Source organism: Martes martes, assembly GCF_963455335.1.
Source record: "Martes martes genome assembly, chromosome: 9".
Taxonomy (NCBI): Eukaryota; Metazoa; Chordata; class Mammalia; order Carnivora; family Mustelidae; genus Martes; species Martes martes.
In genome coordinates, this window is record NC_137896.1 from 15,007,854 (window position 1) to 15,032,799 (window position 24,946).

The window sequence follows — 24,946 nt, forward strand, 5'->3', positions numbered from 1 at the left end:
AAGCCAAGAATAGACTGGTAATTACACTGCCCTATACAATTATATTTATCAGGACTCTTTTAGCTCAAGTGATAGAAACCCAACTCAGCCTCTTTTAAATATGAATAGAATTTATATTGGTTCACATAACCAAAACATTTAAGGATGTATAACTTCAGGCATGGCTGGATCCAGCAGCTCAAACCCTATTGCCTGGTATCTGTTTCTCTTAATTATTTGGCTCTGTATGATTTTATTTTTCAGGCACTCTCTTCTCAGGGTGGCAGACATAGCTTCTGGCAACTGAAGGCTTACCCTGTAATCCTTTAGCTACTTGAGTCAAAATGATGGTAACCCTATCCCAGTTGTTCCAGAAACAGTCTTGAGGCTTTGAACGGAATGGCCGAACCGCCTATCTGACCTGTTGGTGCCATTCTGGATGCAGGTAAGGAGGGGATGGGGTGGAGCCATAAAAGCGAAGGAGCCTGAGTCTGTCTCATAATCATTTTGTGGAGGAGACCACCCACCAGAAACACCTGCTAGGAATGTTACGTAACTGAGAAATTGTGGTTTAACCACTAAGCTGTGGTATGCCACAGGGGGTCATGGTGGTGGGGTGGTCTGCCCCCAGATGCAGGTGACAAAGGGGGGCCTTGTCTTTAAAGACATTTAAAACTATAGTAAAACTGGCTAGATTCGATCTGCTTTTTAGCATCACCCCATACCAATAAATCTAAACATGGCCAGCATTACAATATTCCTTCCCCAGGAAGAACGCTCCTGACTCGGAGGGGGGGGGGTGCTCCTTACTACTGGACTCCTGTTCACCCCAGTTTAATAAAGACCTGATTCGGGGTTTAAGTAGCCATATGATGAAGACCCATATGTACACCACAGTGATTAAAGAAACGTAACAAATAGGACATGAAAGTTTAAAGTAAGTGTGTTTCTTTTGGGGATCAAATTCGGATGGCTGAGTAACCTGCTGAGCGGAAGGCCCCGGGGAGACTTCCCATCGGGGCCTGCCCGGGCAACCGGCGTAAGCAGCGAGATGGGGCATCTGGTTTCAAGACCTTGGGCTTCAATGGGGGTGAGCATGAGGCACAGAGCAGGGACCTGGAGAGGACAGGAGGGCCACGGAGTGTGAGGGGGATGTCTCTGGGACTGGGGGATGCAGGAGGGTTATCAGGACATGGAGGTCCAGTCCTCGAGGGGAGAAGAGGGTCAAGGTCAAAGTCAACCACCTGTGCTTGGCTGCCGCTGGCTTGCAGCTCCTGTTAATATTGCCCATCCCGCCCAGAGTGGATGAAAAGACCTCGCCCAGCAATGCGATTCAGAATACTTTCGGGAAAGTCAGTAGTGAGGGGCCAGGAGGCAGTGAATGGGCCACGGATAAGAACAAGATCAGTGTGATGGGACGCTAACAACTATGCTCATTGGCCAACCTCAGGGTGTCCAAGAGGCCTGGGCTGTTGCCCTCGGGTTCCTCCTGATGTTGTCATTAATCATAGCAGAAGAGGAGAAAGTTCTTGAGAATTGGCTCAATGGCGACCCTGTTGCTGAGAACATGGCTGAGATCTTAGACCGCATTTTAGCCATCAAGAGGCGGGTGGATTTTTTTAATAGTACCTGGTACCCCCAGTGAGCCTGCTGGAGTTGCCCCTTGAAGAAGACCCCCTCCCTCTTGTTAGTGGAGTAGCCAACACGTGTGTGTGTTGATGGGAATGATCTGGAAGAGAGGGAGAAATGGAAGGTGCAGAAGGGGAAAGGGGGCCTGGTAGGGCTGCAGCATCACCCGGGAGGGCGAGAGGGGAGCCAGTGCACAAAGGGAGGGTTGGCCTCAGGTAGACATGGTAACTGGCACTAAGGGAGAATAATCAGGGGTCATCCAGGCTAGATGGGAGTGGGGGGTAGGGAGATTGCCCCCAGGGAGCTGGAGTGGGGAGCCCCAACCACCCAGTGTGGTGGGGCACTGAGGAGGCCTGTGAGTCATGGAAGGAGCCTGGACCCATCCCAGAAGGCAGCTCTGAGCCTCAGAGGGGTTTGAGCAGAGTGACTTAACCATAACTGTGCTCCAGAAAGAGCCTCTGGCTGCACAGTCTGGCCGCGGGAGGAGGAGGGAGTCGTCCGGGGACAGCTGAAGGGGCTCTGGGTCAGAGCAGTGCAGGGGTCCTCACAGGCATCTCTGTAGTATCTGAAGGAAAGGGAACTGTGGCATCACACAAACAGGGAGGCCCAGTTCTGTCCCCGCCTCCCTTCAATGTCCTTGGCTGCCTCCCGTCTCGGGCTGCTGGTCCGTTCAGGAACCTCAGTGCCACGAGGGGGCAGCAGCACACCACTGTCTTCTCTCATTCGCATCCCTGAGCCACACTCCAGAAATCTTACACAGACTTTAATGAGAGGCAGGACTTGTTAACCCACAGACTTCCGGTCCCATCCCAAGAGTTTCTGTGAGTCTGGCGTGGGACACAAGATATTTGCATTTCTGACCAGTTCCCAGGTGATGCTGATGCTTCTGGTCTGGGAACCCCACTTTGAGAACTACTGGAGTTGAATGTTGGGTGGGGATGGGGGGACGTGGCCACTGGGAAATCCCTGTCACCTGGGCTTTTTCAAAAGGAAGATCTATTACTTCATTCATTCAATAAAGACCAAGCCTGGGTCTGTCCTGGGTACTGATCTAGGTCCTGGGAATTTATCAGGCAACAAAGCAGAAAAAGGAAGCCGCCACCAACACTTATGGGGTCAGTCAATGAATAATAAATGTTACGAACAAGTCACGTAGTGTGTTAAAGCATGGTTTGTGCAACATACATCGGGAGGATAGAAGAGGGTGCCGAGGTGGGCTCTCCATGAAGTGTTAACTTGTGAGTCACACCTGAAAGAAAGCAAGGGGAGTAGCCATAGGGGTATCTTGGGGAAGATGATGTCAGGCAGAGGGAAGAGCCAGTGCAAAGGTCCTGAGGTGGGAGTGTGTCTAGCATGTTCAAGAAACAGCCAGGAGGACAGTGAGGTCAGAGCAGCATGAGCCAGGGGTTGAGGGCAGAGAGGGGACTGGGGCACAGAGTGGGGTTCTGTGGGTTGGCGTGGCATGGTTTGGCTTGGTGTTCACAGAATCCCTCTGGCACACACTGTAAGGAGCAGGGAGGAAGCCAGGAGAGCAAGAGGAGGCTGCAGGGGTCATCCAGGTAGAGACGGTGGTGGCCTTGGCCGGGGAAGCAGCGGGAAGACAGGAGTGGTAAGAGGTTATATACATCAGCATACACACGTACTTGTCTGTGTTTCTGTAACTAAATGGCCAGGGCAATCTGATGATAACTCCTCTTGCGAGTGACTCTAATTCCCAACCTGAACTCTTGTCTCTATGTCTGTCCATGTCCCCCTGACCCATCTTTGATATCTAGCGGACTCCAGCTACACTGTCCTGGGTGACTACTTCATCCTCAAACTCAAAACATTGAGGCTTGGGGCGCCTGGGTAGCTCAGTGGGTTAAAGCCTCTGCCTTCGGCTCGGGTCATGATCCCAGGGTCCTGGGATCGAGCCCCGCATTGGGCTCTCTGCTCCGTGGAGAGCCTGTTTTCTCCTCTCTCTCTCTGCCTGCCTCTCTGCCTACTTGTGATCTCTGCCTGTCAAATAAATAAAATCTTTAAAAAAAAAAAAAACCATTGAGGCACCCCTCCGTCTGCCACCTGTAGGGGCTCCCCCACTCACCCCGGTTTCTGGCAGTGTGGCCCCTCCATTCTGCCATCCTCCAGCACAAAGCCCAGGGCCGTGTTGGATATCTTAGTTCCCCCAGTGCTCACATCCACCCTTCAGACAAGACCCCACAGGAAATGTCAGGTCATGGCGATTCTCCTGTTTCCTCTTTCCCACTCCTACCACCTGTCCAGGCTGGCTTGCCTTATCCCTGAACCCTGCAGTGACTGCACGCAGGGGAGCCTGGCGGCCACGGGTGTGGGCTCTTGAGCACAACTCCCTGGGTTTGAATCCTTGTTCTGCCAACTGTGAACTCTGTGAACTTGGGCTTTTTCCTTCATTTGCCATATCTCAGGTCCTCTGTGAAATGGGCATAATTATGCTTCAAATGGTTGTTCGGAAGGTCAAGTGAGTGACTACATAGAAGATGCTTGGAACAGAGTCTTGCATGTGGTGAGAACGTAATGAAAGTTAGTTCTTACCTTTATGGCTTATGCAATAAGTCTTTACTGAGCATGTATTGGATGGAGACCTGCATTGTACTGGGAGATAGTCTGACCCAGGATAAAGAGTGCAGACCCTAGCAGTTCTGCTTCTGGATGTTTATCCAACAGAAACGTTCCCCAATGTCCAGCAGGAGACGTGGGCTAGAATGGGACTAGGCTTCATAATAGCCCAGACTGGAAACTACCCATTAAGTTTAGAATGAATAAATGAAGTGTAGTATATTGATGCAATGAAATGCCACCCAGTGTTGAGAAGGAATGCACTCCTGTTACTTGCGATAACATGGATATTATAATATAAATACGACTGGGGGAGGGGCGGGGCCTGGCTGGCTCCTTTCGGGGAAAGTGTGACTCTTGATCTTGGGGTTGTGAGTTTGAGCCCCACGTTGGGTATAGAGATAACTTAAAGATAAAATCTTTAATTTAAATATAAATAAATATATAATGGGGAATGGCTGGGCCCGGTACCTCTGGGCTATGAGTTTCAGTGGGGGTTAGTCTGATTTTTACCTGTAACCTGGTCCCCAACACCACCTTCTCTTGTTTATAAACAAGAAAATTCTCAGCCTTTGCCTCATATCACTCTCTGACTTGCAAAGAATCATGGAGGCAGGATTATACAGATTATATTTCAAGTGAACACAGAGGAATTACTGACCTGATACAATACCACTACGTGATGGGAACTCCCTCAACACAGTGATTGCATAGGGCGGGCACTTCTATTTATGCCCATTTTACAGGTGAAAAGACTAAAGCACTAAAAGGTCCAGAGAATGATGGCTAAAATTGTTATTTAAATCACATAATACTCAACAGCCCTCTGTGTAGAGTACTGCCGTCATCCCCGTTTTAGAGGAAAGGACACTGAGGTGTAAAGAAGTCAGGTACCTGCCTAAGATCGCACTAGGAAACCTCCAAGCCAAGACGGGGCAGGTGGCCAAGCCCACCCTGTGCCACACTCTGTTCTGAGCTGCTGGGTAGTGAGGTCGCAGACCTTGCAGCCAGCCGGCCAGGGGTCCAGCACCGCAACCCCAGGACAACTCATTCATTGTTCCGAATCTCCATTTACCCATCTCTACAATGGGAACATCAGTAGCACTTTCCTTTAGGGGGTGTCCCAAGTGCAACATAGAGTTGTGGGGAAAGCCCCTAGCAGCTGTCTTCATCCTGGCTGTCATCACTTCTAGAGAGAATACCTGAATTTTTCCTGGCAATGTATTCAGAGTTTGCCTTGCGGAATCTGACCCACTGAAACTCTCAGTGTGTGAGAGACCACCAGCCCAGTCTTGAGTCAGGTCAGCTTGGCATGGGCTAAAATCTCTCCCCAGCTGCAGACCAGCTTTTGGACAGATCACTTTCCCAAGCAGTCTCCTCCTCTGTGCCCTGAAGTTAGTTCTAGTCTGTGAAGACTGGGTGGTCAGATACTGCCTGTGATTCTCAATCTGGGGTTTGGGAAAGAGGTGGTCCCTGAGCAAAGTGCCGGGGGCAGCTGTTCCGAGGGGCGGGTCGTGCGCATCCTGGGAGTGGGGTCGTCCTTCCCCTGCTCAGCTTCATACCTCATCGCCCCACACTCCCAGGCTCCCTTGCCTCTTACCTTCCCAATAGGGGTGACCCATGGGAGGCACCCCTAGAAACCGGGGGGCAGGTGGTGGACAGCAGAAGCCAGGTCTGCCTCCCCAGCTCTGTCGGCTTTTTGTTCGTTCTATAAGGCTGCACCTGCTCCCGGTAGAGGGACCTGCTGTGATTCCAACTTCCGTGGGCAGGTCCCAGCTTCTGGGCTCTCCTTCAAACCCTCCGTTCCAACAGCTGGTACCAAGTGAAAGAAGCCATTCATAGAAGAGTACCCAGTCTATTGATGTGAGGTTCGAGAACCGGCTTTCCATCCTCTTTGGTGATGAAACTCAGAACAGGGTTTGCCTTCAGGGGCGGAGGGGATGACCAGGAAGGGGCCAAAGGAAACTTCCTGAGATTCTGGAAGTGTTTTGTACCTTGATGGAGGTTTTGATAACACAGGTGTTCACATTTGCAAAGACTTTGTAAACCGTATGTTAAGACCTGCATGTTTCATGGCATGTAAACCGCGCTTCCATAAAATTAGCTTAATAAGAAGAAATCCCTGTTTAAATACGGAGAGAGCTTTCCAATTTCCTGGTTGGAGTCTGATGAAAGCACAGTTTTTATTTTTAAACATAACATGTAGATCACAGAGGAGGATGGAACATTTGTACATAGGTTTTTTTTTTTTTTTAAGCAATAAAACATGAGACTTCAGACAGAATTTCACACTTGGGTTGGTTTATTTCAGGCCACGTTTCCCAGTCCCCAGGGGGCTATCCTTCATGCTCCCCTACTTTTCTCGGTCTTAAATGTTGCAAAGCACCAACCTATATATAAAGTGTCTAGCTCTGCGCCTGGTACATTGCAGGTGCCTGAGAAAGGTTCATTCCTATGAATACAAGTTGGGTTTAATGGATCACTCTCAGGCCTGTTTTCCGACTTTCTTCCAGACAGTGTGATTTCACCTTGTGACTTTCACAAAACATGCAACCTCTGAATTCTACCCTAGATGGTGGGGCGGGGGGGGAGCTTTCTCAGACAGCATAAGCCTGACCTACAAGCTCTCGCACAGGCACATATATGAGGACATTTTTGTGTCACTCCAGGAAAGGAAGCAGGAGATTCAGAATATCTGTGTGCCCCTCTTCACCACACCCCCAGAAAAATAGCCAGTCCAGCCCAGCACCTGCCTCGGCCTGTTGATTAAGGGACAGCTGGTTGCCCTATCTGCTGGGAAGCTTGCCTATGCACTTGTTTGATAAAGGCTGTTGGGAATGGAGCAGAAGACCCTGGAAACCTTGGCCAGCCCCCTAGGCCATGAGGTAGAGGAAGGGGGCTGGGGCAGACATCCCGGCTCTATCTCAGGGTCCAGATGGAGCAGACGGCTTGTGAACATTCTGGTCCTCCAGGGCCTGGATGCCGTTGCCCAGCCAAGGGCGTGGGGAGGGCCATCTGCCTTCTGCTCAGGGCCCAAGCGCTGGCTTGCCTGCTGAGGAGGGCGGGCCCGGAGCCCCCAGATCCCCGGCCCTGCTCTAGAAGGCGCTGTTCCGTGGGCCGCGGCCCCTGGCAGGTGGACAGGGCCCAAGCAGGCAGAGGCGGCGCTGGGTCTCCAGGCGGCAGAGGCGGTTCTGGTTGGACACCCGAGTGGCCACGCCCAGCCCACAGGTGGTTGAGCAGGGGCCCCAGGCTGTGCTCCACTCTGGGCAGGGGGCGCCAGGGGGTGGGGGAGCGACAAGGCCAGAAAACTGGGGTCCTGGGGGAAGAAAGAGAGGTCAGCACTGTGAGGTCAGGGCCTGGCAGCCAAGTCAACCCAGCTGCCAGCAGCGCCCTCTTGGTCACATCCCTTTGCCTCTCTGGACCTCAGTTTCTTCCCATGTAAGTTTTCTAATGGGTGATAGGACTGAATTAAATAACGGAGGGGGTATGCTTAGCACGGTGCTGTGAGCACCTCGTTTGTGCCAGGTACTAGGCAACTACAATGGTGCCGGCCGTGATGGTCCCCCAGTACGTGGTGGGTTTCTCATTTCTGCACCCCATGGCATCTTCCAGGAAGGAGGTTGTGGCCTGTGAGTAGAGGTGCTGGGAGTCGGTGGCAAAGCTGCTAGGGTTTCTGAGGCTGTGCCTGGAACAAGACGGGAGGGCTCAGCACTGTCTAGCTTCTCCTCCTCCTCACATCTTATTCTGCTTTCTTAATATTGTGGTGTCCTTTCTTCTGGTCCTTATTAATCAAATGGTTCTCAGCTGGGGGTGAATGTGCTCCCCCACTCTGGTAACGTCCAGAGACATCTTGATGGACACGGCTGGGAGTGAGGCTACTGGAACCCAGCAGGGATGTTGCTAAATACCCTGCAGGGCACAGGGCAGCTCCCCTACAAGAGCATCACACAGCCCGAGTGTCACTGGTGCCCAGGTTGAGAAAGCCTGTGTGATATGCACCTGTGTGTGTGCAAGGCATACGCAGACACACATGCACACACACACACACACACGGACACGCATAATGGAGATGAGATTGCATCTACAGTGTCCCACCCCGATTTTTCATATATAAGATGAACTCACTGGCATTCTCCTATGTATTTAAGTGGATGTGTCCCATTCCACAACAGGGATAGTGACAGCCACCACGGATGGAGTGCTCAGTGCGAGCTGCTGCTGTGACTTCTTTCCTTGGGTTTACTCATCCAGGCCCCTACAACAGCTCTGCAAGTTGGACACCCTTACTTTCATCTTATATTTGGGGGAACTGAGGCACAGAGAAGTTAAGCAACTTTCTCAGAGTCACACAGCTAGGAAATAGAGAAGCTGGGCTTAGAACCCGGACAGACTCCATGCTGAACCCACCCTGCTCTACTCTGATGCGGCACCACCATCAAGGAACCAATGCCTTCTTTTCAGCTGCCTTTCTTTAAGAAGATCATGTTCATATAATTATAATAACCCACTGATATAACAGTAACAAATTCTCTAGAACTAAAGAGTTTATAGCAAGAGGAAACTGTCTTTCCTCCACCTCTGCCCACCCCTAAGCCCACATCCCAGAGGCAACCACCTTGCATGGTTCAGTTTTGAGTTCCCCTTTGGATAAGCCCGAATAACTACATATTCATAATATTACATAATATTTAAATTATATAAATGTATTATGAATGTGTATCAATATATTAGAAATAGAATACTAGTATATATCATAATAGTATACCTCTGCTATGAAATGTGAGCATTCGATCCAAGTATCCTAACCCTCCCTCCCCTTCCCCGCTCAGCCACCAATTTTTATTTTCCATTATTTATGATTTAGAATTATGTAATTGTTGTTTTGTCAGTTTAAAGTAGTCTTGTAACTCTTGCTGGGCTTTCTGAGTGTCCTCAGCCACCAGCCCCTCCCAGCGGCGGTCAGGGAAACCTGTGCTCTGACAAGTCCAAGTGTCTTGGCTCCTGGGAAGCCCCACCCCCAGATGGCCCACCCACCACTCACCTTGGGCTGGGAGGGGCTGGACCCCCAGCTCCCTTCCCTGGTCGCACACCCACTCAGGGCAGCACTTGCCGGGGACCTCAACCCTCCTGGGATGCGGACAGTCCCAGCTGGGCAGCCGAATGTCCTCACTGCACAGGGGCACACAGGTGAAGCCCCCGTCCTCACACTGGCAGCGAATCCTGCAGTGGGGCTGGAAGGTCTCCCCATCCCGGTACAGGCGGCCGTTCACCTCACAGCTCCCATCATCCTCTCCCCCTGCAGAGGAGAAACCGGACCCCCATCCATGACCCCCAACTTTTCCCTGGGCAAGACCGTGCCAGCCACATCCTCCACCCTATCTCCCTGCAGAGCTGGCCCAGATCCTGCTGGGGACCAGGTCCCTTTGGCACCTGCTCAGTGCCAAGACGCTCCAGCTGGTCCCCATCGCCAGCTTCCCCTGATGCCCGTGGGAAGACAGTGTGGTGTACCGCATCCTGGCATTGGGGCTGTGGGGACACTGGCCTTGTTGGAGCCCCCACTCTGCTTTTTATTAGCTATGGAGCTTGGACAAGTGACTTCACTTCTTCTTACCTCAGTTTTGTTATCTGGAAAATAGGTTATAATGGCACTTATTTTACAGGGTTGTGGTAGAGACCAAATGAAATGATATATGTAATGAATCCAACATAAAAGAGACCTCCGACAGATCCCAGATGCTGTTGTTATTATTAATGTAATTAATTACTATATACTATATTACTATATACTATATCATTAAGTATATAACTTACATATACACTGAGAGTTCATGCAACACACTTTCAATGTGCATCTGCCAGGTTGTAGTTATCCCTGCCAGGCCTGGGCTTAACCTGCTGGCTTTGTGACTTTAGATAAGTTGCTTAACTTCTCTGAGTCGCCTTAACAATAGCAATGATAAGAACAGCTCCATACCGTCAGGTACGGGAGACAGTAATCCATAACATCTAACGCCGTGCTAGGCATACAGTAAGTGCTCAAGAAACACTCTTCAAATGAAGCCTTCAAGATACGGGCATTAGTCCCACTTCCTGCACTGGACAAGCACTCCTTGAGGGCTGGGGCTACCCTATGCTGGCTCAGAGCATGGCTGGGACACACCCAGGGGATTTGAATGAATGCCTCATGCAAGACCCAGCGCAGGCCCATACCTACGCAGGGATTTGGGACCTGCGCAGATGTGGGTGCCAGCCCCTGTTCCCACTTGCTAACTGTGGGGCTTGGACAGGTCACTGTACCTCTCTGAGCCAAATTACCCAGCTCCCAGGGCCGCTGGAGGATTAAAGGAACTAGTGTACTTAAGGCATTTTGCCGAAAGCCTGGAACATAGCAGATGCTCAGTGAATGGGAGTGGGGGATGTCCGTTCCTCGGGGAGGATGGAACTGGAGCCAGCTTTCTCCCAGCTCCGTCCAGGCCATAGCCCTCTGACGCCAAATCCCTGACCTTGGGCCTGGATCATGTGGCTGCTGGTTTCCTGGAAACTAGGGGCAGCTGCCCCTCAATCCTGAGGGGTCTCCCACCAGACTCCTGGGGCCACAGCCCTGGGCTCTTGGGCTCCGGGAGGACCTGGTAAACAGAGGGATTGTTTCGGAAAGTCAGCTGGAGGGGTGATAATTTTAGCAAGGTTTCCTGACACCTCTCCTGGTCCTCCAGCTCAGAGCTGGCTGGCGGCGGGGCTGAGGATCCCTGGGCGGCCACTCCCCACCCTGGGGTCTGTGTACCTTTGTGCGGGGTCCCAAACACCAGGAGGCACCTCCTAACGTACTCACTCTTCAATCTGCCACCCCTGCCCCCTGCCAACCATATACACATATAGTTGCCAGAACCCTACTTCCTCTTCCAGGTCCTTCCAATGCCCCCTTGTCCGGCAACCTCCCTCAAATAACTTCAGAGCCCAGTCATGTCATCTGGTGATCTCTGCGTCCTTCTTTCCCTCTGAGAGTCCTTGCAGGAGAAGGAACAACAGAGGATTTTTTTTTCCCTTTAGCCACTTGCAAACTGTGTGACCTCAGGCAGGTGACTTCACCCCTCTGAACCCCAGTTCCTTCATCTGCAAAGTCATTTTAATAATAGAACCTACCGGGATGCCTGGGTGGCTCAGTCGGTTAAGCCGCTGCCTTTGGCTCAGGTCATGATCCCAGAGCCCTGGGATCGAGTCCTGTACCGGGCTCCTTGCTTGGCAGGGAGCCTGCTTCTCTCTCTACCTCTGCCTGCCACTCTGCCTGCTTGGGCTCGCTCTCTCTCTCTCTCTCTCTCTGACAAATAAATAAAATCTTTAAAAAAAAATAGAACCTACCTCATTATTAAGGGTTTATTGGAATGGTGGGAGAGGGAACATGCTCCTTATTAATGAGATCACGTGTGTAAAGGGCGTGCCCATAAGACACGCGCCCTGAACGGCTCCTGTTACTGTCAGCCTCTCCAGAGCTCTTACTCTCATTGATTCATTCAGTCAGTCCTTATTTACTAGGGGCCTACTATGTGCCAGACATGTTCTAGGGACTTTGTCTGGGACTGATACAACAATGACTGAAACAGGCAAAAATCCTGCCCTCATTGGAGCTTTCGCTCTAGTGGAAATAAACACTATAAACAAGTAGAGTTTATGATGTCCACTGGTGATTAGAGCTAGAAAAATAATGAGGGGCAAGGTTCAGGAGTGTTGAATACGGTGATCAGGGAAGGCCTCCCAGAGAAGGTTGTATTTGAGAAAGGTGAGAAGGAGATGCAGGAACTTGCCATGCAGATATCTGGGGGGAAAGAATGCTGGTAGAGCAAACAGCCAGTGCAAAGGCCCTGCCGTGGGAGCTCCCCTAGGGTATTTAAGGAACAAAATAGGCCAGCATGGCTGAAGCAGAGAGCAGGAGAGAGAGAGAGAGAGAGAGAGTTAGGCAGGGTCAGAGAGAAAACAGGCGCAGGACATTATGGGGCTTGTAGCCGCTGAGAGGACTGGCTTTTTTTTTTTTAAACGATTTTATTTATTTATTTGACAGACGGAGATCATAAGCAGGCAGAGAGAGAGGAGGAAGCAGAGAGCCTGATGCGGGGCTTGATCCCAGGACCCTGGGATCATGACCTGAGCTGAAGGCAGAGGCTTTAACCCACTGAGCCACCCAGGCGCCCCGAGAGGTCTGGCTTTTACTTGGAGGTGGTGGGAAGCTGTTGGAGGCCTTGAGGAGGAAGAGGGATGGGATCTGATGTATGTATTGAAAGGAACCCTGTGGCTGCTCTGTTGGGAACAGAATAGGGGGTGAGGACAGAAGTGGGGAGACTATTATAGGGCTGCTGCAACAGCCAGCACATGATGGTGAGGCTCAGACCAGGCCGGTAGCCATGGAGGGACTGAGAAGGGACCAGGATGTCAAGTTCTAGAATATTGTGAAGACTTCGCTGGTGGGCAGTATGCGGGGTGTACAAAATGACAGATGTCAAGAATGACTGTAAGATTTTGAATTCAAGCCGCAGGAAGGGTGGAGATGCCCTTGGCTGAGCTTGGGAGGCTGCACACTCGGGGTGTGGTGGACACGCACACAGCTCGGAGTCTGTTGTCAGAGGTCTGTCCGGCTAGGAATTGACTGGAGAGTTTGAGGCTGCATATTTCCTCCAGAGCTAAGACGTAGACTCCGCCTCTGTAAGGTCGTATCTGTGGGGCTCACCCACAGATCCAGATCTGGCTCATGAGCACACACTATGTTGCCTGACCACGGCTGGGAGTTGTAGGAAGAAGCAAAGACCAGCTACAGTCTAAAGTCGGAATCAAGATGGAATAAGAAAAGCCCCTTAGTAAACTTAGTGACAGGAACAGCCAATACGTACTAATCATATGCTGAGGGTCAGGCAGTAGAGTGATGGACTTGAAGATTGTGGAGCCAGCTCCCTGAGTCCAAATCCCAGCTCAGCCACGTATGAGCTGTGTGACCTTGGGCAAGTTGCCTAACCTCTCTGTGCCTCTTTTTTCCACCCGTCTATAAAATGCAGATAACATTAGTACCAACTTCATATGATCTCTGTGAGATTAAATGAGGTGGTATTTGTGAAGCCCTTAGTGCCTGGCACATGGTAAGGGCTATGAAAGTGTTGGATAAATAAAATGCTTCCAAATGCTTTAGATGTGTCCTGGCTCATTGAAACAGCAGCCTGGGAAGATAAGAGATACTTATCTCATTTTTTCCCTAGATACATTTTTCTTAGCAATCATCTATGATTTTATAAAACAAATCACTGTCTTCTCATGATTATCCTCCCCTGACTTAAAAAAAAATTGTTTTAACAAGGATTTAGTATTGATAACTTTATGTCTATTAGTCTTGTTGGGTTATTTTTATTTTTTTATTTATTTTTTTTTAAGATTTTATTTATTCATTTGACAGACAGAGATCACAGGTAGGCAGAGAGGCAGGCAGACAGAGAGGAGGAAAGCAGTCTCCCTGCTGAGCAGAGAGACCGATGTGGGGCTCGATCCCAGGACCCTGAGATCATGACCTGAGCTGAAGGCAGAGGCTTTAACACACTGAGCCACCCAGGCGCCCCATTGTTGGGTTATTTTTAAACCTTGTTTTTTTTTTTCTGTAAGTGGACTCGTTGTCAGTGATCCATGAGCCCTTCTCTGTCTTGTTCTTTTTTTAAACTGATACATGCAAACAGATGAAAGACATAGATTGCTCTGTAAGACTTATCGAGAAAAAAAAGAACACTCTCCCATTTTTCTATCTCTCTGTGGTTCTCTGTTGGAGATGCTTTTGTTCCCCAGGGGACATTTGTCTGAGACAGAGTGTCACGACTTGCGGATGAGGGACATGCTAGGGGTGTCCAGGGAACAGAGACCAGGGATGCTGCTGAAGGTCCTGCCAGGTACAGGACAGCTCCCCTCCCCCAATATAGAATGATAACAAAAAGCAAAGTTGAGAAACTCTGATCTAAAGCATCCAAGGGCACGAAGGCTTGGAATGGTGGGAGAGGGAACATGCTCCAGGTCACCAGTAAATGGCAAACTCAGGATTCGAACTCTGGTCCTAGGGCTCCCACTCCAGGAGGAAGGCAGAATGAAATGTCGCATCACACCCTGCGTGGTCCAGTCCCGAGCTGCGTAACAGTAATCATGCCAGTTTATATTACTGAGCCTCAGCTGGCTCATCTGTAAAGTGAGTCTGGAAGGACTTAGCTCAAAGGGTCCTTGTGAGGATTATGTGATTTACGTGAGGGTCCTGGGGTAGGTTTCAGCATACTGCCCGACACCTATTACTCCATGCCCTCCCCCCCAAGTAAACGGTTGCGCTTTTATTTTCTCAGAAGTGTTGCGAAGGTCCTGAGAAAGGATAGTGATTCCCGGTTTAAGGAATCTGAGAGGACTTCTCGGGGGAGGAGTGTGTGAGGTTGGCTTTGACAGTCGGTTGTGGTTTGGACAGAAAGGAATGAGGGGACGCTGTCCAGGTGGGCGGCGTGGTGGAAGCCAAGACAAGAGGGGAGGAGTCGAGGGAGGGCCTGGGGAAATGTGGGCCATCAGGTGGTGCCCCTGAAGTGAGGAGATAGAGAGAGAAGAGCTTCTCTTGGACTCAGGACCCCTCAGCCTTGACCTTCCCAAACACACCCACATCCGTCCGGCAAACCTGCTTACAGAGGCACACAGCCCCTCGGCGTCCAGGGCCCACCCTGGGTTGGCAGACCAGTCCCTGGCTGGGGTCGCAGACGTGGAGGTGGTCGCAGGGCTCCCCCAGCCGCCGTGCGCACACCTGGCAGCAGCCGCAGCCATCCAGCACCAGGGGCACCCCCAGTGGGCATCGGGGTGGTGGCCAGGGACAGGCACAGGGCGTCGGGCACAGCTGGGCACCCACCTGCAGAGACAGAGCACGTCACTCGGCCATGGGCATTCCAGGTGGGCAGTGAGGGGTCCACGCTTTGGCCCCAGGGTCACACAGACCTGGCCTTGAACCTTGGCAGTGTGGCGACACCCTTCCCTAAGAGGCAGTGTGGCCCTGTGGTCGTGAGCAAGGACTTTGGCCTAGAGTCGCAGTCCTGACTCTGCTCCTTATTAGCTGAGTGACCTTGGGCAAGTTACTCAAGCTCTCCAAGCCTCAGTTTCTTCACCTGTGAAAAGGGGGCAACAGTAATATTTAACTCAAAGGATTGTTTTCAGGATTTCATACATGAAATGATGCGTGTTAAACCCTGAACACAGAGCCCGTGCTGTAGAGGCTCAGTGCCTTAGCCATGGTGATCACGGTCCGGAATTACAAGGGATCACCTGGGCCCCACCCTCAGAAGCTTACAGAAAGGCAAAATCGACAAAACAAAGGATTACAATGGCGGGGCACTGCACATTTTCTAGCATGTAGACTGTAAATATTTGTCTTGACAGCTGAACAAATCACACGGTATCATAGATGTTTTTGATCTTTGGAAAAATCCAGAATATGTTTCTGGATATGTATCAGATCCGCCAGGAAACTTGGTAAAATACTGATCCCCAGGCCTCCCCTGGGACTTCCCAAATATAACTTCCAGGGACAGGCTCTGGAATCTGTGTTTTTATCAGGCTGTCCTGGGGCTTCTGATGCATAGCTTGGATTTTGACACCTCTGCTCCAGTTCTAACCCCCATTCCCCTGCCAGGGAGAGATGGGGGAAACTGAGCTCCAGCGAGAGAAAGCATCTTGCTGAAAGTCAGAGTGTGTTAGCTGCAAAGCTGAGCCCACTTCCTCCTTAAGGATCCTGTAATTGGGAAAAGCCTGAGCCAGGGACCCACCCCTTACGGACAGGGTCAAGGTATTGATCCAAGTGTCCTGGTTGTTCCTTCACACTCAGGACAGAGAAACAATCAAGCCAGAAGCCAGATGCCACGGTCTCCCCATATGTCCATTTGAAGGTGGGGACCCAGAGGCAGGCATAATTCAAGATGTTCCCAGGTAGTCCCCTCGGTCGGGGACCGATCTTTAGTTCCGTAGCATCTTTGGAGGACCAGAGGGTTTCCTCTGGAGGATGGAAGACTTACAGTTGACAAAAATGGAACGAATCACCTCCGAACTTCTGTGTGGCCCCAAAGCAGGCAATGAAACCCTTGGCCCTCTTTGTTCCACCCCTAGGATCCCCCAGTCCTGCAAACTTGCCTTCAGTGGCCTGCAGCTCGCACCCCAGCCACCAGGGGCCGCCCCAGACTGGCCGACCAGCCTGGGGGGCCGGGGTGGGGGTGGTGGCTCCAGGCAGGGACAGCACTGGTCAGGAGGCAGGTGGGCAGCTCTGTGCCCCGGGCCTCGCCGGGGAGCGAGTCGCCATCTCTGCGGGAATTCCATGCTGGAGACTGGGCGATACTGAAGAGATTCTAGAGAAGATGGCCTAGCCTTGCCCCTCAAAGCCTGGTCTGGACCAGCAGCATCCGGCTTGTCTGGAAGTCTACGGCAGAATCTAGGGCCCCTCTTTATGAACCCAGTGCTGCACTGTAATAAATCTGGAAACAATTCTCATGCAATCACCCTGAGGAGCCATCAGCCGGACTTTGGGGTCCCTGTGCAAAGCAGAGGTTGGGCTCCCTTGGTTAATGAGAAGTGGGGCCCCTGACCAGAATTGGCTCTCGGGTCCCTCCCGGCCAAAAGCAGGGGTGCCAGGCCACAGGCCTTCTGCTTTGTACCTGGGTTCCCCGCCCCAGTCTGCCTACGGGGTGAGCTCGGCTTGGGGGGATGTGCTGGTCCTGACACCCAGGCGGGGCCACTAATCATACCGATGATGTGGCCAGCATTGACTACGGGCATGCCGTGAGCTGTGATGTGCTAATTCAACCTTCCAGATGAGGCACTCGTTTTGTGTCCACAGGAAAGACCAAGAAACAGAAGCTCAAAACAGTGTGGGGACGAGGCCAATAAGAGGTAGAGTCAGGACTGGAATCCAGGTGCAGGTGAATCCAAGGCCCAGGCTCTCATCACCACAACCCACCTTTGTCCTTGGGCAGCTCTGTTGCCAGCTTAGCCTCTGCCTCAGTTTACCTATTTATGCAGGAGGGACAGTGAGAGGTCAAGGGAGCCCAGCCAAGGAGAGACCTGTCTTCTCTGGACTCCCTGGATCTCCAGGCCCTTCCTAACCACCCTAGACTCATGCTGTTTCCCCAGAGCCTTGCTGCAGTCACCAGGGGGATGAGCCCTGGACGTGGAATATTCTAGAAAAGAGTTGAAATCCAGGTTGTACCTGGATGGGCTGTGTGACCTTCAACACACCATGAAAATGCTTCGTGGGGAGGAGGCTGTTTCTTTCTCAAAGGGGTGGAGACCACCTATCTGGAAATGGGGACAGGGATTAAATGAAGTCATGGCTGGCTCTTGGTCATGGTGACTTTGTCCGTTTCCGGGTCTCTGCCACCTGCCCCTGTTCACAGGCCTGAGCCCAGGAGCCCACAGGCTGCTGGAAGACTTAGAATTCTCTCCCTGAGGATGATTGTGGCTTTTTTGTGTTCATGATGACTAAGTCCCTGATTCTGTGCGGGGATGCCGCCCGCCCAGCTCCCGGGGACAGGGAATAAGGGAGGGGTGGACAGTGAGTCCCAGACAGCTTCCTTTGAGTCTTTCATTTAAACCTGGCCCCGGAACCCCAAGTCCCCTGTTCCAACTACCCAAGCCAGCCCCTTGGGGGAGAAAAACAGTGGGGTCAGGATGCCAGTTGGGCTCACAGCCTTGCCCCCCACTCCTGCTCAGGACCCGGGAGTGAAACGCTCCTGCCATGATCCTCAGAGAAGCATGAACGTACAATGAGATCGTGGCTTGTGGTGGGGCCAGTCTCCATGGCATCGGGAACTCAGCATTTGCTGAGGGAATGACGGGGCTCGGCAGCTGGGGCCTTGGTCCAGGTAGGGGAAGAGGCACGGGCAGCAGGAGAGGCACAAATGGAAGTGCCCCTTCCCTACCCCCGACACAGCCAAGCCCATCTGGGCTCCACCGCCTTGATTACTCTGATGTTTCTTCGCTGTGTGATTTTAGGCAAGTTGCTTGCTCTCTCTGAGCCTTGCTTGCCCGAAAACAGGGGCTAATAATTCCTTATGAGGTTGTTGGATATGCTAGGCAAGGTAGATATTTCACAAACCTTGTGAAAAATGTTCCCTGAGGGAGATCACTCATGATCTCCCTGAATTCCATGAATGTCTCCCTGTCGCCTTTCAGCCGGGGTCTGCAGGTCCCTCACACCCAACAGCAGTAATGCCCTTGCGGTATGAACTTTCCCATCAGGTAGACACCAACATCCATTCAAATCCTGGCTCCAGTTTAGGCAAAGCAGGTTGTATGTTGCGTCTTCCCATATATAATGAGGACACCCCCTGCAGCGCTGTAGAAGGGCTCTGGGGACTGCCAGTAGTCATGGCGCTCTCCTTTGGAACACCTGCCACGGTCCAGGTCCTGTGCTGAGCACCTCTGCTGAATTACCACTGTGATCTTCACAAAGGCCTCGTGATCATTATGCCCATTTAGCTGAGAGAGCAGCTGAGGCTCAGAGAGAAGGGACTCGCCTAAGGCAGCACAGCAGAGCTGGCCACAGACAAATGTCTGGGCACCGGGGAGGGAAGCTGGGCTGTGCCCGACACCAGGGACCTGCAGGAAATCTTCCAGGGGATCCTTGGTAGTGATCCCACACCTCTCCCACCACACCAAGGAAGTCAGCAGGACATTTTGGGGCCCGGGGCCCCCTTACCTTTGAGAGGAGGCAGAGGAGGGAGAAGGTCAGAAGGTGGGTCTGTAGCGCACCTCTCATGTCACCGTGTCCCCCACGGAGCCAGCTTTGAGCCTGGGAGGCAGGACCTACTGTAAGATTTTATGTTCCGGCGGCTGTGAGGTCACTCCCAGACACACACACACACACACACACACACACACACACGGGTGCGTGCGCACACACTGGCCTCTGCGTTCCCCCTCCTGTCCCCATCCTCATGCTCCCACTGATGAGCCCATTTACCTGAAGATGAGACCGCGGAGGCCACCGAGAGGGTGCCTGCCAGTGTGAGTGTGTGTGTGTGTTTGAGCGTGTGAAAGCCAGAGCCAGTGCCAGTGCCAAGAGCCTGTGACAGGCTGGCAGCAGCCTCTCTTGCTCCTCCCAGCCCAAGGGGGTGGCCGCCGCAACCCTGCCCCAGACCCCAGCTTGAGCCCCGGGGCGCTGTGGACCCAGCAGGAGCTCCGCAGGACACCCCCCTTGCAGCGCTGACCCAAGTCCTCCGAATCCCCGTGGTCCAGACTCTGGGCAGTTTCGGCTGGGCCTGTGGTTTCTGGCAGGAAGATTGGCAGCCACCCAGAGGCGGGTGTGACCCAGAGCAAAACTTCCCTGGGCGGCCTGTTTGCTTTTGGCAACAAGGGGCCTCCCTCCGGCCGGCTTCCCTGGGCTCTGGAAGGTGGCCCACGGTGCATGAGCCCGTGCAGGCTGGACCTACTGCGTGCCGGCCCTGCTGGATGGCCTGGAAGAACCAAATCCATTGCATTGAATTTGGCCATCTCTGAGGCCCTCTCTGTAGGAGCTGGAGACACAACGGCGACCTTGGGACAAAGCTCAGAGAGGGAGACGACAGCGGGAAAACAGGTGGCATTCCTGGGCATACTGAGGTCCTTGTGCAGAGGGAAGGTGAGGGATGGCTTTCTGGAGGAGGTGTCTTTACAGAGACAGAGGGGGTGAGAGCAGGCAGGGTTTGCAGGCAGAGGGAACAGCACGCACGCCTAGGCAGGAGTCAGCACGATAACGATAACGTGCCTATTCTGGGAGCTGGGGGAAGAGGGGAGTGGTGCTGTATGGGGGGAGCAGAACACCCAAATTCAAACCGCCCATTCCTGGGGGCATCTCCAGCATTCCAGCCAGCGGGGCTAAGGAGTGTGAGGACAAGGGCTTGGACTATAGAATTTGGTAAAGGTCACAACAGGGGGTGTCTAGCAGGGGCTGGGGAAGGCTTTGGCCCCCTTAATCTCCACCAGGACCCCAAATCTTGAAGTGAGGGCCCTGGCTTCCAGAACAGGTGGTGGGTGAGGAAAAAGAAGAGTGACCAGATAGAGGGTCAGACAGAGTGACTTGCTGAGGGGGAGACTTCCTCCCAGTTCTGGGGAAGGAGGTGATGGGATGGGGGGTGAAGATGGAAATGCACGCTAGGTCTCGGTGGGTTCTGGCTGGAGGAGGAGCGCAGGGTGGGGACGGCGGTGTCCCCAGGCGGGCAGGGAAGGAGATACATCTGTTTGTCTATCTGTACTTATGTTTTAGTCCAAGGCAAGCCTGGGTGCTCTTTGCCTAGTTTCTCATGGCTGAGCGCCCCACTCCTTTGCACGGCAGGATCGTTTTCAGTAATGACCTTGAGATGAGACAAATAGTCTTCATGTATGAACTAAAGTTTGCCCTTACCAAGTAAAAACAGCCCCCCCACCCTTCGCGGTCACACTGTTTCACTGTATTAAAATTTATTTTTATTTTTTTAAGATTTTATTTATTTGCCAGAGAGAGAGAGAGAGTACACACAAGCAGGCAGAGCGGGAGGCAGAGGCAGCGAGAGAAGCAGGCTCCCTGCCAAGCAAGGAGCCCCATGTGGGACTCGATCCCAGGACCCTGGGATCATGACCTGAGCCGAAGGCAGCGGCTTAACCAACTGAGCCACCCAGGCATCCCTCACTGTTTTAAATTTTAAGCACAAACCCAAACTCCAAGGACTCACATAGAATGAGAGAAACAAAAATACCTGTATCTTCACCGTCCTCTATGACCATTGTTGCTTTGAGTCTACTGTCGGGGTGCAGAGCTGCACCCCCAGGGTTGGAGACAGGACTGAGCAAGATTCTGAACTGTCGGGAGCTTCTGCTGCCAGTGAATGTGTGCTCCTGAATTCATGGGCGCTGGGCCGCTGTCTTCCTAGAGATCTCCAAGTTCCCTTCCGTGTAGGATAGGTTTATTAAACGGAAAGAAATGGGGGGAGCCTGGGTGGTTCAGCTGGTTAAGCATCTGCCTTCAGCTCAGGTCAAGATCCCAGGGTCCTGGGATCGAGTCCTGCATCAGGCTCCCTGCTTGGCAGGAATCCTGCTTCTCCCTCTCCCTCTGCCCACTGCTCCCCCGCTTGTGCTCTCTCACTCTCTCTAAAATAAATTAATAAAACTTAAGAAAAAAAAAAAGGTAAGAAATTAGGGGCTGCCTGGATGGCTCCGTCAGCTAAGTGTCCAACTCTGATTTCAGCTGAGGTCATGATCTCGGGATTGAGAGACTGAGCCCAACACCGAGTCTGCTTGAGATTCTCGCTCTCCCTCTGCCTCTGCCCCTTCCCTGCTCTTGCTCTCCCTCTCTCTCTAAAAGAAAAAAAATAGGATAAGAAATTAAAATGTGCTAAATTCAAAGCGTAATTAAAATTCAACGGTTACCACATCAATTGTTGAGAACTTGGACCAAGACAAGATGTTTTCAGGACAAAGTACTTTACGATGGACAGGACTTACATTTATATACGGACATGGTTTCTATTTATATACTGACTTCTCATCGGTTTCCTTTTATCTTTAAATTCTCTGCAGACCCTGTGCCCATCTTATTGTCTGTGCTCAGGGAAGACCAGTCCCGGGCCCCACCAGTCCTTGCTAGGACCCCTGGTTTTAAGAACAATGAAAGTGATTACATAAAGGGCACGCAGAGGAAGCCAGCCCCGGGCTAAGTACTTTTTATAAAAAGTGGTGTTTCTAATCTTCACAATCTATGCCTCAATAAGGGGAGGTTCAGAGAGGTTAAGTAACTTGCCTAAGGTTGCACAGCGAGAAAATAGAACCAGGTTTCAGTGCAGGTCCCCTGGGCTCCCAAACCTTCTGTCATGGTTTTGGTTGTGATTTATTTTGGCTACTGCTTGTAAAACTCTCAGTGGCATATATTTTTTAGATCAAGGGGAATGTGCCAGTGTGACGTATACGTCTTGACAACTCTTCCCATACGTGCACACCCCTGTCACCGCCACTCAGAGCAAGATACATTTCCAGAAGGTTCCTCATGCCCCTTCCAGGTACTCACTCTTCTGACCTCTATCATCATTGATCAGTTTTTCCTGGAACCACTTCTCCGTCTGAGGCAACAAGGAAGACAGGAGAAGTTGGGTGTGGGGAGGAGCTGGCGGGAGGCGCACTGCTCACGGCCACGTGGAAGGGACAACCTCTGCTGACAGCCAGGCGGTGAGGCTGCCGTGGGCTCACAGGACAGTGAAGGAGTCATGGGTCAGCGAGGGCCAGGGAGGTGACAAGAGTTGACTCGAAGTGCTCCCTGCACCATCCTCCCCCACCCCTGCCCCCGGGGGCCTCTCTGAGTTAGAGTGTGGCCGTGTGCTTGGAACGTGTCCTCTCTTGTCACTGGGGATGGCAGCGTGTCGTCAGCAGGAGGCCCTGGGGCCTGGCCAGTCCTGGAAGTGTGTGGGCTGGCATCGGGGTGTTTGATGGTATAAGTGTCAGAGATGAGCCTCCCACACGCGGTTCGGGGTGTTGAAAACCCTGCGGCAAGAACTGCCGCTTTACTGACGGCTTACACGGGGGCAGGTCCCCAAAGGGCCAAGTTCGGTGCTAGAGGGATGAGACAGTCCAGAGAACCCATGAGGCTCTTGGTGGCGGCTGTAGCTCCCCCACCAAGACCCCGGAATGAGCCCGGCTGCTCTTTGCATTACTGGAATAAAGCACGGGCTCCTAAATCCGAAGATCCTGGCTTCGAATCCTGGCTCTGCCCTGACTTGCGGTGCTGGGATTGGGTTGTGGTAAGAGGGGCTCCTACATGCCCTGAGCGAGCAGCTCTGGAGGGCCCTCTCGGGTGCCCCCACCTCGTGCACTGAGCCCCCCGGGCAGTGAGTGGCACCTGCAGCCCAAAATGAGTTCATGGCAGCAACTCAGTGAACGCTGGTTGCCTGACTCAATGGTACTCCCTCCTCCTAATGTGTTAATCGGGGTACATTAGGCTATGCTGAGGCCACAAATCCCCAAATCTCGGCAGCTTGACCCAACGGAAGGCTTATGTCTGCTCCCAAAGAGTCCAATGGGGTCAAGCAGGTCTTCTCCATCTTGGAGCTGACCCTCTGGCTCCTCCCTCCCCACGTGGGTGCGGGGGTGTCAGCACCCCCCAGGTGCTCCTGTGAAATGTGGAATCTCAGGCCTCACCCAGAAGCAGAATCTGCATTTTAAGGAGGCCCACCGTGTTCTGTATGCGCATTTCCGTTTGGGAGTCACCCAAGGTCACCTTGGAGGAGAGGGCTGAGAAGGCACGCTGGGCCTTCATTGCCTCCGCCCAGAGGTGATGCCCAGCACTTTGCTTGTGCTTCCTTGGCCTCGTCTGTGCCGTATGAATTTTATCCTAGGAGCAGCTGTTCTGTTGTTTTCCACATTCTTCTTTGGTTCTCCAGTTCATTGATTTGTCCCCAGCAGTTTTTCTGTTCTGTGCAGCTGGACCTCAGTTGGGTCCTCAGATGCCAACCATGTCTTCAGCAGGGTTACCTCCATCAGGAAGTCCGCAGGATGGGCCCAGTGAATGGCCATGGCTTGCCGAGGTCTGGGCTCCTGCCCCAGAACATGAGGCCCCATCTCTCCAAGACTGGCCGACTCCACGCTGCCCTTGCTGATGGCCACGCTGGGAGGAGCTGGCGGATCTCTGCCTGTTGCACCGGTCTCGCCCCCCGGCACCTCTCCCCGGCCCCGTCTTCCACACATTCCCCAGTCTGCACCGGAGTTCAGAGGTCTGCCCCTCGACCCTGAGATCCCAGATGATCAACTGTGCTGAGCTCCTTCTCCCACCCCTGGGACAGCTGTGGGGCTTGGACAATCTAACACCTGGCTTCAGTCTGTGCTGGCCAGGTTCTGCGTACAGGGACCGACATGGTGCTCCCCCAAAGAGGGGCTGGGCTGTGGAGCTCTTGGCACACACATGGGATCGCCTCTGCACACGGGACCCAGTGCTTCCCATAGCACTGGGACCCGGGAGGCCTGGCAATGAACTGGTTCTCACTTGCTGGATGAGGGGGTTGGCCCAGAGGCTGTGCCAAGGGTAGAGCTGGTGAAGCATTGATAAGCCTGCTGGGGAGCTGGAGGAAGTCATGAAGGGACATGGAAAGGGCTTTGGAAATTGGCACGAGGGTTTATTTACAGACTTAGTATGCCAAGGAGAAGGCGCTGAACATGGCAAGCGTTAGGTGCTAGATACAGCTTTGGTGCGTGCGTGCATGAATGAACAAACTGGGGGACCAAAGCTCTGTAGCTGTACGTTCTTGGGCCGGTTCCTTGGCCTTGCTTGGCGTCACTTTCTTCATCCGTTTAATAGGAGAGGGGCAAACTCCATGCTTTCTACAACCTCTTGGCTCTAGGAATCTGTTCTTATGTCCAGAAGCATGGAGTGGCAGCTCTGATCCAGAGGGAGGCATGGAGGGAGGGCCGTCAGGAGGCGGAACGTCAGGAGGCAGAGGAAGTTCCTATAGACTCGTTGATATCGACTAATTACCAGAGTTCAGGAGACCCCACTGAGTTGGAACGAGTTGTTGCTCATGGGGGACTGGGTGTCAGGGAAGAGCTAGCTTTGCTCTTGGCCCGATATCTCTCAGAGGAGGCAGATGATAAGTTAGATTACTCCCTCCCCATCCAAGAGAACCCCTCCATCAGTGGGGATATCCAGTCTCCAGGGACTTACCTCTCACTGTCTGCATCCCGACAGGTGCCATTACCCGTCCATATCCGTACCTAATCCGTCCATCCATCTGTCCATCAATCCGTC

At 52.5% G+C, this 24,946-nt stretch overlaps 1 protein-coding gene across 1 annotated transcript; it reads right to left on the reverse strand.

Annotated features, from left to right (window-relative positions):
* Positions 1–6,437: 6,437 nt before the first annotated feature.
* CCN5 (cellular communication network factor 5) lies at positions 6,438–19,462 on the reverse strand. The gene is made up of 5 exons (XM_080813233.1): positions 19,169–19,462; positions 18,905–18,997; positions 14,857–15,073; positions 9,224–9,478; positions 6,438–7,498 (listed from the first exon to the last, which is right to left on the reverse strand). The coding sequence occupies exons 2-5, from the start codon at positions 18,962–18,964 to the stop codon at positions 7,278–7,280; spliced, it is 753 nt and encodes a 250-aa protein (XP_080669359.1). The 5' UTR covers positions 18,965–18,997; positions 19,169–19,462; the 3' UTR covers positions 6,438–7,277.
* Positions 19,463–24,946: the final 5,484 nt, after the last annotated feature.